This window comes from Hippopotamus amphibius, chromosome 6, assembly GCF_030028045.1.
Source record: "Hippopotamus amphibius kiboko isolate mHipAmp2 chromosome 6, mHipAmp2.hap2, whole genome shotgun sequence".
Classification (NCBI taxonomy): domain Eukaryota; kingdom Metazoa; phylum Chordata; class Mammalia; order Artiodactyla; family Hippopotamidae; genus Hippopotamus; species Hippopotamus amphibius.
This window is the reverse complement of record NC_080191.1, coordinates 25,900,650-25,912,982: the sequence shown is the minus strand read 5'-3', so window position 1 is coordinate 25,912,982 and position 12,333 is coordinate 25,900,650. Positions and strand designations below refer to the sequence as shown.

Genomic DNA, 12,333 nt, shown 5'->3' with positions numbered 1-12,333 from the left:
GAAATGGTGAAAATGGCTAGAAAAATAATCTCAGTTTGGACACTTGATTTACACTAATACATTTAAAGGAATAATATATGGAACAGACACAAAGACGAAAATAAATTGGAAAAAATACAACTGTTTACAGGTGAACAAACAAATTTTGGGCCCTAAGGCAGATAAAAATAACATCAGCATTAAAAAAAATTCAAGTTAGAACAAATTACAGATCTTGTTTTATTACTACTTGTATTCAAGACACAAATGAAATGGAAATAATACTGATTAAATCAAAGAGGAGGAATGGAAAATAAAAAGCAGAGACAGATGTTATCAACATGTAGAGATATGAATCTGAGAAAAGAAGATAATACTAGAAATGAAGGCAATAATAGACAATCATCTCCCAATAAGGAGATTTCAAAATCCTCTAAGTGGTTTGCAAAATGGCATAGAAGCCTCACTTCTTGTTTTATAAATTAAGAAATAAATCAAATATGCATTAGAAAATATTTCCTAAATAGTCACTTTAAGAAACCTAAAAAGTCCTGAGTTTCATGAAGGGATCCTCAGAACAAGAAGATTCTGTAGGAAGTCAGGCTTTTATAGAATTAGAAAGTGGAACTTTGCTATGGAGGAAAAAAGAGTGAAAACAAGGAATGCCCTGGCAGTCCAGTGGTTAAGATTCTGCACTTCCACTGCACCAGGCATGGGTTCGATCCCTGGTCAGGGAACTAAGATCCCACACATGCTGTGCAGTGCGGCCAAAAAAAAAAAAAAAAAAGAGTGAAAGCAGAAGATGAAAAGATATTTAGGAATTAATACTGATAATAAAAATTATGATGATTACAAATAATAATGATAATAGCTAATCTTAGAAGAGAACTTAATGTTTAGGCACTATGCTAAAGCACTTTAAATGTATGAAATACATTTAATTGTCAACACACTACCATAAAGTACTACCCATTAATGAATCCATTTAAAAAATGAAAAAAACTGGATTAGAGAGACTAAATGACTTTGTAAAGGTCACACAGCTTTTACTGAAGGAATAGGATTTGAAAGCAGGTTCATTTCAAAGCCTTATTTATGTTGTCAGTAAAAGAAGCAAATATATAAACAATAAAAGACCTAGAATCAAAAAGCTATCCTAAAAAAAAAAGAATACTTTATGGAAAAATAAATGTGAAATACTATCCACAGGTAAGGCTAACAACCAATTAGAAATGTCTATATCAATTTTATTTTAAATAGGTTGATATTCAAATTTATTATCCATTTTTTATAAAAAGTTACATACATATGATTTTAACGGTCTAAAAAATACTTAATGCCCATGATAGTATATTTTTCAAATTAACATAAGACTTCTTTTTCAGCTTTGTAATCTCTGATTTTCATAAATATTCTGCCAAGGAGAATGATGTTAAGTACACTTTAAATGAAAAAAAACCACTGTGAATGAATAACTGATATAACAAATGCTGTCATTTCCCATTAGAAATGCTTATAAAACTAACCTAGAAATAATGTTTTAGTTTCGTCAACAAATAAAAAGTATGTATTATTTCAAATTTTGTCCTATTTGCAGTTAAAAAAATTTTAAAAATCCATTTCACACCTTATCTGTTCTGGAGTGCCTCCTGATGTTGCATTAGTTATAGCCCAAGCTGCTTCTTTCCTGGTACGAAACTCTGCTTTCTGAAGAATCTCAATTAAAACAGGAAAAATATTTGCATCTATAACAGCCTGAGGAGGAAAAATAATACAGCATAATCAATGCGAATACTGTTTAAAAAATATTAGGATGTAGAGGAATCTTGAAATCACTGGCTTTAAAATGTCAGACTTTTTGGAAACACCTTTGGAAATATTTTCTTTCCAATCTTTCAAAGACAAACTTTCTCATACTTTTCTTTTAAGACCAGAGAATATATTAGCAGAATATAAATTTTAAAGATGATAAAGCACAGGCAGATGATTGATCAGAATACATTAGAAATTACTGACTCAAGGGGCTTGATGGGACACTAGTAAATCATTATTTAAAAGCTTTGAGAGGAAGATCATTGCTTAACTTACATTTAAACCTAATGAAATACAATCCCTTTTTAAAAACTAATCGTTCTGTGTCAGGCACTGTATTAGAATGTCTACTACAAGTAAATGTTATTACTTTAGAGGAGAGAAGTTCAGTTTAAAACACTTTTCAAGAATCTTTTTTTCAGTAACTCACTAAAAAAAAAAACCGTGAAAAAAATGCCGATTTTAGTCCAAAATGACTCCTGAGATCTTCCTGTTTTTTCAGATCTGAAAGGTATTTACCTGAATCTGAGCTCTATTTCCAGCAGTGATGTTTGAAACAGTCCAGCAGGCTTCTTTTCTGATTGACTCCTTTGAGCTACTCAGTAAGTGTAAGAGACAGGGTAATGCAGAGCAATTCAAAATTACCTAAAACAAACAACGACAAAAAATTGGAAATAGAAAGTTTTATTGGAAAAAAACTATACAAAAATATAGTAATTATCTAGAAACACAAAAATCATTCTGGAAAAGTGAATGACGAAAAAAGAAATTCCTCTCAAAGTAAAACTTAGGCATTTGCTGTCTTCTACCCTCCCAATTTGCCAAAACTTGTTCAATGTTAGGGTAGTAAAGTGCCCTGCTCTTAATCCACTCATCTGGAAATAAGCAAGACACTCAGTGGTGTGGTCCTCCAAGTTTACAAATACATTCAGAGTTCAACTGATACAACTATTTGAGGAGAGATTTAGTGATTGGTCTGGATCTAACCTCTAAGTTTTGCCAGATGAATTAATGGGGAAAAACATATCTATATCTATATCTGTATCTCAGTTTGAAAGTATCTAATTCCATAACTGTTAAGAAACCTTAATGTGTATAATAAGTCTGTTTCAATAAAATTTTTACTGTTCCATTTTCCTTGTGTAAGTTTAGTCTGCTTTGTCTCTTTACATTCTCTATTCCATGGCAAGATTAATTATGTTGCATTTTCACAGTACCCACAATGATTTACATTAAGTTTACTTGGTGAAGAACATATGAAGCAATGCACCAAAATTATGCTGAAAACAGCATATGTTTAGAAGGGCATTTTATTTTAAAGAGCTATTTTAAATTAATAACTATCAATTACTAAAGATCTGTTTGAAAACTAAGGTAAGTATCTAAATATGACTTTAAAAGATTAAAACTGAAAGAATGTAGATTAGAATAAAAAGTTTACTTTATGGTGGCAAACAAAGGAGACTTTAATGAGTTTCAGAGTTTAAGTTCCTATCTTCAGGAAAGATTACCCCAGATCTGAAGTCAATCTGACATCACACCTTTTTTTGGCACCATACCATCCTCCAAGACAGGCAGACAAAGACAAAGACACAAAGACACAAAGACACACACACACACACACACACACAGAGTTGCTATCCTTCCTTCCATTCTCATAATCTAGGTCTTCAATCTATTATAGAAGACCCTTCCATTTCCAACCCCACTTTCAACCTATTTATAATCAATCACCATCTCACTAGCAGTTTCTTTTCTAGTCAAGTTTAATGCCTCTTAAACATAATTCATGCATGTCTGCCTCTGTACCTATGATCACATAAATTTCTTCTATCTAGTCTACTGAAATTCTTCTCCACTTTTAAGATTTAGTTTTCATTCCAACTCCCTTATGGAGTCTACAAAGATTTCTCAGCACCCTGATCTTTTAAAATTTTTATAGCATTTACTGACAAAGCTCTCAGTGAATATATAGTACCTCAGATAATTTGCTTTGTTTCAATATATATTTTCTCCTCAATGGAACTGTAAACCCCTCAAAAGCCAAACTCCTATCTTGTACTTCTTTCTTGTACATCAATATAGGTCTAGGATAGTGCTTTCATAGAGAGGTATTTGAGATGGATCACTTATTATCAAGAATATGCTTACTGTCACATTATCGATGCCTGCAAAATTATGGTAATGCTAACATCTTGACTAATATGTAATCAAGTGGTATGAAACATGATAAACTTCTTAAAGCTCATTATGTTACCAATTTATCATACTGAAGTCTGAACTCACCTGTGTTTGAATATCATCACCAGTCACAATATTACCAACTGCTCTTAATGCAGGTGATACAACTTTATAATCATTGTGCCTAAAAGTAATAAAAATATGAACTTACATACTATATTAAAATTTACAGAAAATTTGCAAAACTAGTACAGAAAATTCTTGCATACTCTTTACCCAGAGATCCTATTCAAGTTTCACTAATATCCCAGTAATATTTCTATAACAAAGAATCTAACCCAGAATCATGTGTTGTACACCCATGTCTCTACAGTCTCTTTCAACTCAACACACAGTTCCTTAGTTTTCTCTTTGACAATCACAAGCTAGTTATGTGGTTTTGTTCAATGATTAAGACCAAGTTATATGCTTTTGACTGAGGTATCACAAATGCTACAGTCTTTTCATTACAGACTATTTGATGGCACATGGTATCTATTTTGTCTGTTATAGTGGCACTGGCCTCTGGTCACTTAAATAAGATGGCGTCTCCCAGGTTTCTTCACTTTAACATTACTGTTTTTCCCTTTATAATTAATGTTTTGTGAGGAAATAATACTTTTAGACTATGTAAAATCCCATTCCTTAACCCACTTTTCAGCACTAGTTTTAGCATATCTTGATATTTACTGTCTGAATTATTAATAATTATTAGTATTGCTGACAATGATGATTTTCTAATACTATCACTTGAACTATGTGTCTTTTCTATCAGTCTATTGATCTCTTATTTTAGTGTGGACTCATGGATTCCTATTTTATTCAATAAGTAACAATATGTTACTACAACATATTTCAATGCTCAAATCATCCCAGGTTTAAACAGGAGGAGTCCCTTCAAGGGGACTTCTGTATCCTTTTGACATTTCTCTATTCTTTAAGCACTCATTACTTTCTGGGTTCATCTTTTTTTGTCTCATTCCCAGCCCTGGAATTAGTTATTTCTCCAAGAACCTGATACTCTACTTGGCGGAGAGTAGTGTTTAAAAATGAAGATTTGTGCATTTGGTGTGCTCATCCTGTTAGTATAGATATGTCACTGCTCTCAGGCCCTCTTAAGAGGACACATACACACACACACACATATTTACATATATATTTATTTCTACATCTATCTCTTTATGATGAAAGCCATGAGTTCACATTGATACCTCTTCTTCTGATCTAATACCACAAGATTATTCTGGCTTTTCTCCTTTCCATATGTACATCTCAATTTTCTAAGAATAAGAAGTTGGCTTCCATTTTCATAATCTCCCTGTATACAACCAGTCTTCTGATCTAACTAGGCTGCTATCCTGTAATGTGTTGGCTCCAACCCCTGCTCCAGCCTGCTTATCTGTTCTGCTCTAGTGGGTGCCATCCTCAACCTGGGCCCTGATCAGTTCCCCTGCTGGATCTGCCTTCCCATCTTCCTCAGATGCTGTCCTCAAGATAGGGCCGCAACCCCTTATCGAACCTCTCTTTTTGTTCCATCTACTTTGTTTGGGCTTACCTAATGGTTTTCTGACAAAAGAAGAAAAGAAGAAAGATAATACACTTTTTTAAAAGAAAAGGATGAGGAAACTATAATATATTTTTAAAACAAGTTTTCTTACAAGTTTTTACCTTCTTTGTATAGAAAATCTGTTCTTTTTTAAAGAAGGTAGCAATAACAGCCCAGCAAAAAGAAACGTGATCTTTTACACAAGTAAAATACTAAATGTTTTTCAATGCATGGACTTCTACACAAATTAATTATTGTAATGAACAATTAACTAGATTATTGGTTCTGTGAGAACAGAAACTGTGTTCCATACATCATTAATACATTATATAATACTCTAGCAGGTAATAGGCATTCCATAAATACTTGTTGAATTAAGTCCTACCCATTCATGAAGAAATTGAAACTAGTAAAATTCACTAACAAACTGATTAGTTCCAAATAGAGGATATAAGAACTAAGTTTAAAGGTCAAATTCTCAGTATTACAGCTATTCTGCAGAGTGGACTTAATAGCTTCCTGAAGATACTGACTCTTGAGATGTTTAGAAGGCCATTACACTAATTGCTAATCTTAACACACAATCATACACTTATTAACCATAGATTATAATTACATCAAAAGTTCCACCAATCTTCGACAGACTCCAGAATCAATGACTGCTTGAATTTTATCATTGGATCCATCGGAGAGATAAGAAAGAGCCCAACACACATCTGCTAATACATCTGGGTCACTGCTAAACAACAATCGTGACAGGACATTTAAGCAAGGTGAAACCTGGAAGGGAAGAAAAGCCAGTATTTAAAATTTTTCTCTATCTAAAACAAAGTTTCTTTAGGAAAATAGTTTTTACTCATTTAAAATAAAAATTTAATGCTACAAAAATACCAGAGAAATTAAGACATTCTATTGTTTTAAAATTATGATCATGAAAACTATAAACATGAAACTGATTATGATTCCTATTTATCTTATATTGACTAAGACGTGGTAATTTAAAGTTCTTAAAAATAATTAAATATGTATTTGGGATACCCTGTCTATGTCCAAATCATACACCCACTCCCCAACAATGATTTAAAAAGCAAGGAAGTCCTCAGTGTTCTGGTTTTAAGAAAACAAAATAAAAACATTTCTGCCCCACTGTCTTCTCAGAAACAAGGAAAAGAAGAAAGAGAAATACAAATCCTATCTTTGAGGAGTCTACTAGATGTTTATAATCCTGCCCACACTGGTGAACTACAGAAACAAGCACAGAGGAGGTTGAAATGAAACACTTGATTGGAAACTAGAGAGATTCGGTAAAAGTTACATATTGATTCAACTGAAAACTTCCAGCCCTCTTGCAATTTCTAGTTCCCAGATCTCCAGTGATACTATCTACTCAATCTAATCTACCCATCTTCCAACAGGAGAGTGGAAAATCTGTCTCTAGAGAAACAAAACGGTTTCACAAAGCATACTGAAATTTGGAGTTCCTCAAAAAAAATATGGTTTTGCTGTCCAGTTATTTTACAATGAAGCCCATAAGATGACGAGCCTATACACCTAGCTTACAATCAGCTTTTTAGTGTCTGCCTCCTGAGTATTTCCAGAGTGTCAAGGGTCACCAGATGTATGAGGAGCGCCTCCAGTAGGAAAGAGATCAAGACAAACAAACCATAAACAAAACAAAAACGTAGAGAAATATCAGAAAAAAGAAAATTTCAAAAATTACAAATCCAGATAAGACAATTTGCTGAAACCATAAAAGAACAAAATTCTATATAAAGATGAGCAAAGAACAAAAAAAAAATATTCTTGAGAGAATAAAATATAATTGTGGAAATAAAATTTCAAAACAATTAGAATGATAAAGGAATCTCTTTCATAAAAAATTACAGAAAATATACTTAACAAAAGTCTCAAGCCCTATTAATGTGATATCACACTGTAAGTTTGCAATAAATAAGTAAACAAAAAAAACAAAGATTTCTAACTCTAAAGAGTTTACACTTTAGAGGAAGAAAGATTTCTTTAAGTTAATATGAATAATAAATTTTAAAAAACCACATATTATGTTAAAAGGTGTTAAGAAAAAATTAGAGTAAAATGTGGGCATCAGTGGCTGGAGACAGTGATAGAATACATTAAATACAGAAGTTAGGGTAGAGCTCATGAACAGGTAACTTCTAAGCAAGAACTTAAAGATGAGGGAATTAGTCAGGTAGATATTAAGCAGTGTTGTAGGTCAGTGGCTCTCAAAGTGTAGTCCATGGACCTCTAGGGGATTCTTAAAACCTTTGGGGGGTCTTTAATGCCAAGACTATTTTCATAATTATACTAACACATAATTGGCCTCTTTCATTTTGTTGACATTTGCACTAAAAGTATAAAAATGACAGCGGGTAAAACTATCAGCACATTTGCACAAATCAAGAAACTGATACCAAAATGTACCACAGATCTTTGTATTCTTCACATCCACATATTTGTAGTTAAAAGTGGGGAGGAAGAATAACCTTGAAGAAGCAGTAAAAATTACTAATTTTATTAAGTCTCAACTCAAGTGCATGTCTTTTAGATATATTGTGAGATAAAATGGGAAATACACAAAGAGAACTTTGCATATCAAAAAAGTACGATGGTGAGCTCCAGGAAAAACATACGTTTGAGTACCATTTTTACGTAAAAGACTGACTTAATTGTTATTCCATCTCAGATACTTGGCAGACTTTTTTTTTTGGAAAATAAAGTGAGCCTTTTCACTGTATATCTTTTTTTTTTTTTTGGGGGGGGGGTACACCAAGTTCCATCATCTGTTTTTACACTGTATATCTTTTGATTTTGTGTATATGCAAATATTGTCCAGTTAATAAAAAAAATAATTACTAAAAAAAAGAGTAAAGTCCCTTTGATCTCTAAAAATCTATTATAAGGAAACAAAAGTTTATATAGACAGATTCCTTAATTTGTGTATTTTACAAATACCTTACTAAAGTTTGGAGGAGGATTTTTGCCTCTACATAAATTTGAGAGGGCCCATACGGCATTTCTGGTTGTTGTAAGTCTGTTTGAATTTGTTAATAACCTGCCAAGGAAAAGAAAAAAGGAATTGTCACTTTACATTCATTTTTCCTCTTTAGCTATTTTCTACTATCGTAACATAAAAATTCTTAATATATTTTATAAGGATTTCAAACTGACCTGGTAAAATAGGAAAATGGAGTTTTAAAAATTCATTATATTTTTAGAAACAAAAATAAACATATCACAGCTCTATTTTGAAAATTTAAAAAATATGCCCTGAATGGATTCTTACAAGATGTAAAACATGTTCAAAATAAAGAGTGCCAAGGGAAATTACTCACTTATTTCTATTTATTTAAAAAAAGTGTATACTATTAGACTACTTTTTTTTTTAACCATAAAAATAAATACAGTATACATATTCAGAAGGTAAGGAATACAGTCAAACTGAATGAAGATCAGCTGTGGAGAAAAGACAGTTTTTTTGTTTTGTTTTGTTTTGAACAGATTGCCTTAGTATTTTCATCTGCAACCTGCTGGCAGCCTGCTGGAAGTACAGAAAACCTAGATTAAAAAAAAAAAAATTCTTGTTCTGGAGTAACTTCAGTGAAAATGGTAGAGACGGGAACTCTGGGGACCTCTACTTCCCCTAAACACCAAAACTTTTTTGCAAACTCTGTCAGAATCAACTTAATCGGAACTCTCCAAGATAGTAAAAGTTCATAGTAAGCAAGTAAACTTTTAATCAGGAAGGGGCTGAAATGTGGCAGGAGAGCTTTCTGGCAATATAACTTATTTTACCCAATCCCCTCCCCAGCCTGGAAGCAGCCTTGAAGACAAAAGCTGGAGTTCCCACTGTGAGTTCTGGTTCCCAAAGGGGCTATGGAGACTTTGTTTCCAAGGAATTGTGTTTCTCTGTTTTGACCTATTGGGGTACTCCCTGAAGGACTGATGAAGGGGCTTGCCTTCATTTACCTAGCTGGGAACTCTCTCATTTAAGATCAACAGCTGATTTGTCATCAAAATTCAAGGAGACAGAAGGCAATAATATATTTAAAGTGCTGAAAGCAAACTGTCAAACAAGAATTCTATATCCAGCAAAATTACCCTTCAACAACGCAGGAACAACAAAAATTGAGGAAATTCTACCACTAGTAGATTCACTTTATAAGAATAACTAAAATAACTAAAGTATCCTGAAATAAAAGGACAATAAGTAACACCTCAAAACCATACAAAGAAATAATACCGCTAAAAATAACTACACAGGTAAATATAAAAGGCAGATGATTTAATTTTTGGTTTATAATTTCTTTTTTCTATGATTTAAAAGATACACACTTAAAGCTATAATTACAAATCTAGGCTAATAGGCACACACTGTACAATAATGTAATGATTTTTAACAATAGTAACTTACCGTAGGACAAAGATGTAAAGGAGCAGAGTTTTTTGTGTGATATTGAGACTAAATTGGTATAAATTCAAACAAGGTTGTTGTAAGTGTATGATGTTAATTGTGCTCCTTAGATAAAGCATTAAGAATATAACTAAAAAATATACTAAAAAAAGGAAATGAGAAGGGAATCAACACAGTATATTATCAAAAAAAACAAACAAAAAAAGTCATACATGAAAGAAGGCAAGAAGGAAGGAACTGAGGAACAAACAAAGATTTAATACATAAGACACATAGAAAACAACAAAATGGCAGAAGTACTTCTTCATTAGTATTTACACTGAATGAAAATAGACTAAACTCTTGAATTAGAATTAAAAGGCAGTAACTGGCAGTATGCATTTTAAAAAACCAGAAAAAAACCAACAACAATTCATGAGCCATCTGCAATGCACTCTACAAGACACTCATTTTAGATTCAAAGATACAAACAAGCTGAAAGTGAAAGGATGGAAAAAATATTCCATGCAAATAATAATTCAAAGAGAGATAGAGGAGCTATACTAATATCATAAAAATAGACTTAAGCCAAAAATTGTTTAAGAGATAAAGAACATTATGGGACTTCCCTGATGGCACAGTGGTTAAGAATCTGCCTGCCAATAATGCAAGGGACACAGGTTCGATCCCTAGTCCGGAAAGATCCCACATGCTAAGGAGCAACTAAGCCCATGTGCTACAACTACTGAGCCTGCGAGCCACAACTACTGAAGCCCATGTGCCTAGAGCCCAGTGCCTAGAGCCCGTGCTCTGTAACAAGAGAAGCCACTGCAATGAGAAGCCCGTGCACTGCAATAAAGAATAGTCCCTGCTCGCTGCAACTAGAGAAAGCCCATGTGCAGCAATGAAGATCCAACACAGCCAAAAATAAATAAATAAATAAGTAAATTTATTAAAAAAGAGAGATAAAGAACATTATATATTGATAAGAAAGACAATTCATTATGAAGTTATAACACCTAGCAACAGAGTAAAATATACAAAGCAAAACCTGACAGAATTGAAGGGAGAAATAGACAGCTGTAAAATCATAGTTAAAGATCTCAATACAGTTTTCAATAATAGCTAGAATACTTAGACAGAAGATCAGTAAGAAAACAGTGAACTTCACCAACATTATAAACCAACTAATTATAACAGACACCTATACAACACTCCACTTACTAACAGCAGAATATATATTCTTCTCAAGTGCACATGGAACATTCTCTTGGATACACCATATGTTAGATCACAAAGTAAATCTGATATATTTTCAAAGACTGAAATCATACAGAGCACAACGGAATGAAACTAAAAATCACGGAAAGAAGGAAAACTGGAAAATTCACAAATATCTGGAAATTAAGTAAAATAAACAGCCAATGGGTCAAAAAAAAAATCACAAAGAAATTAGGTAATACTTTGAAATAAATGAAAATGAAAACCCAACATGCTAAAACTTACAGAATGTAGTGAAAGCTCAGAGGGTAAATTATAGCTGAAAACACCTACATTAAAAAAGAAGATCTCAAAAAAATAACATAAACCTTCATCTTAATTAAGAAACTAAAAAAACTGGAGCAAACTAAAGCCTAAGCTAGCAGAAACTAAAAAAATTAAGAAATTTAATTTTTTTATCTTAAGAAACTAAAAACACTGGAGCAACCTAAATCCCAAGCTAGAAGAAGGAAGGCAATAATAAAGAGCAGAGATAAATGAAATAGAAGAGAAAAACAGTACAGAAAATGAACTAAATTAAATCAAATGTTGATTCTTTGAAAGAAAAACCAACAAAATAAACAAAGTTTTACTTTGACAAAAAAAGACTGAAATTAGAAATGAAAGTGGGGCTATTACTACTTATCTTTCAGGAATACAAATAATTATAAGAGAATACTATGAACAATTGAAAGCCAACAAATTGGATAACCCAGAAGAAATGAACATTCTCAGAAATACATAAACTACCAAACTGACTCAAGAAGAAACAGAAAATCTAAATAGATACATAACAATTAAAGATACTGAACCAGTAATCAAAAACCTCCCAATAAAGAAAAGTTCAGCATGAGACAGCTTCCCTGGTAAACTGTACCAAATATTAAAGATGAATTAAATCCTTCTCAAACTCTTCCAGGAAATAGAAGAGAACATTTCTAACTTGTTTTGTGACTGCCCTGACACCAAAGCCAAAAACATCACAAGCATATATGTATATTCCTAACAGACACAAAAAAATCTTCAATACAATTCTAGGAAACTGAATCCAGCAACATATTAGAAGGATTATACACTATGAACTAATAGGATTTATCCCAGGAAT

The 12,333-nt window shown here is 32.4% G+C and overlaps 1 protein-coding gene across 1 annotated transcript in view; it reads right to left on the bottom strand.

Moving 5' to 3' along the window:
* KPNA5 (karyopherin subunit alpha 5) overlaps positions 1-12,333 on the bottom strand; it is a 45,410-nt gene that overhangs the window by 11,932 nt on the left and 21,145 nt on the right. The window contains exons 8-12 of the mRNA XM_057739536.1: positions 8,531-8,630; positions 6,174-6,337; positions 4,078-4,156; positions 2,311-2,436; positions 1,607-1,734 (exon numbers count right to left, since the gene is read on the bottom strand). Coding sequence (XP_057595519.1) covers positions 1,607-1,734; positions 2,311-2,436; positions 4,078-4,156; positions 6,174-6,337; positions 8,531-8,630 — 597 coding nt within the window. The remainder of the gene's footprint in view (positions 1-1,606; positions 1,735-2,310; positions 2,437-4,077; positions 4,157-6,173; positions 6,338-8,530; positions 8,631-12,333) is intronic.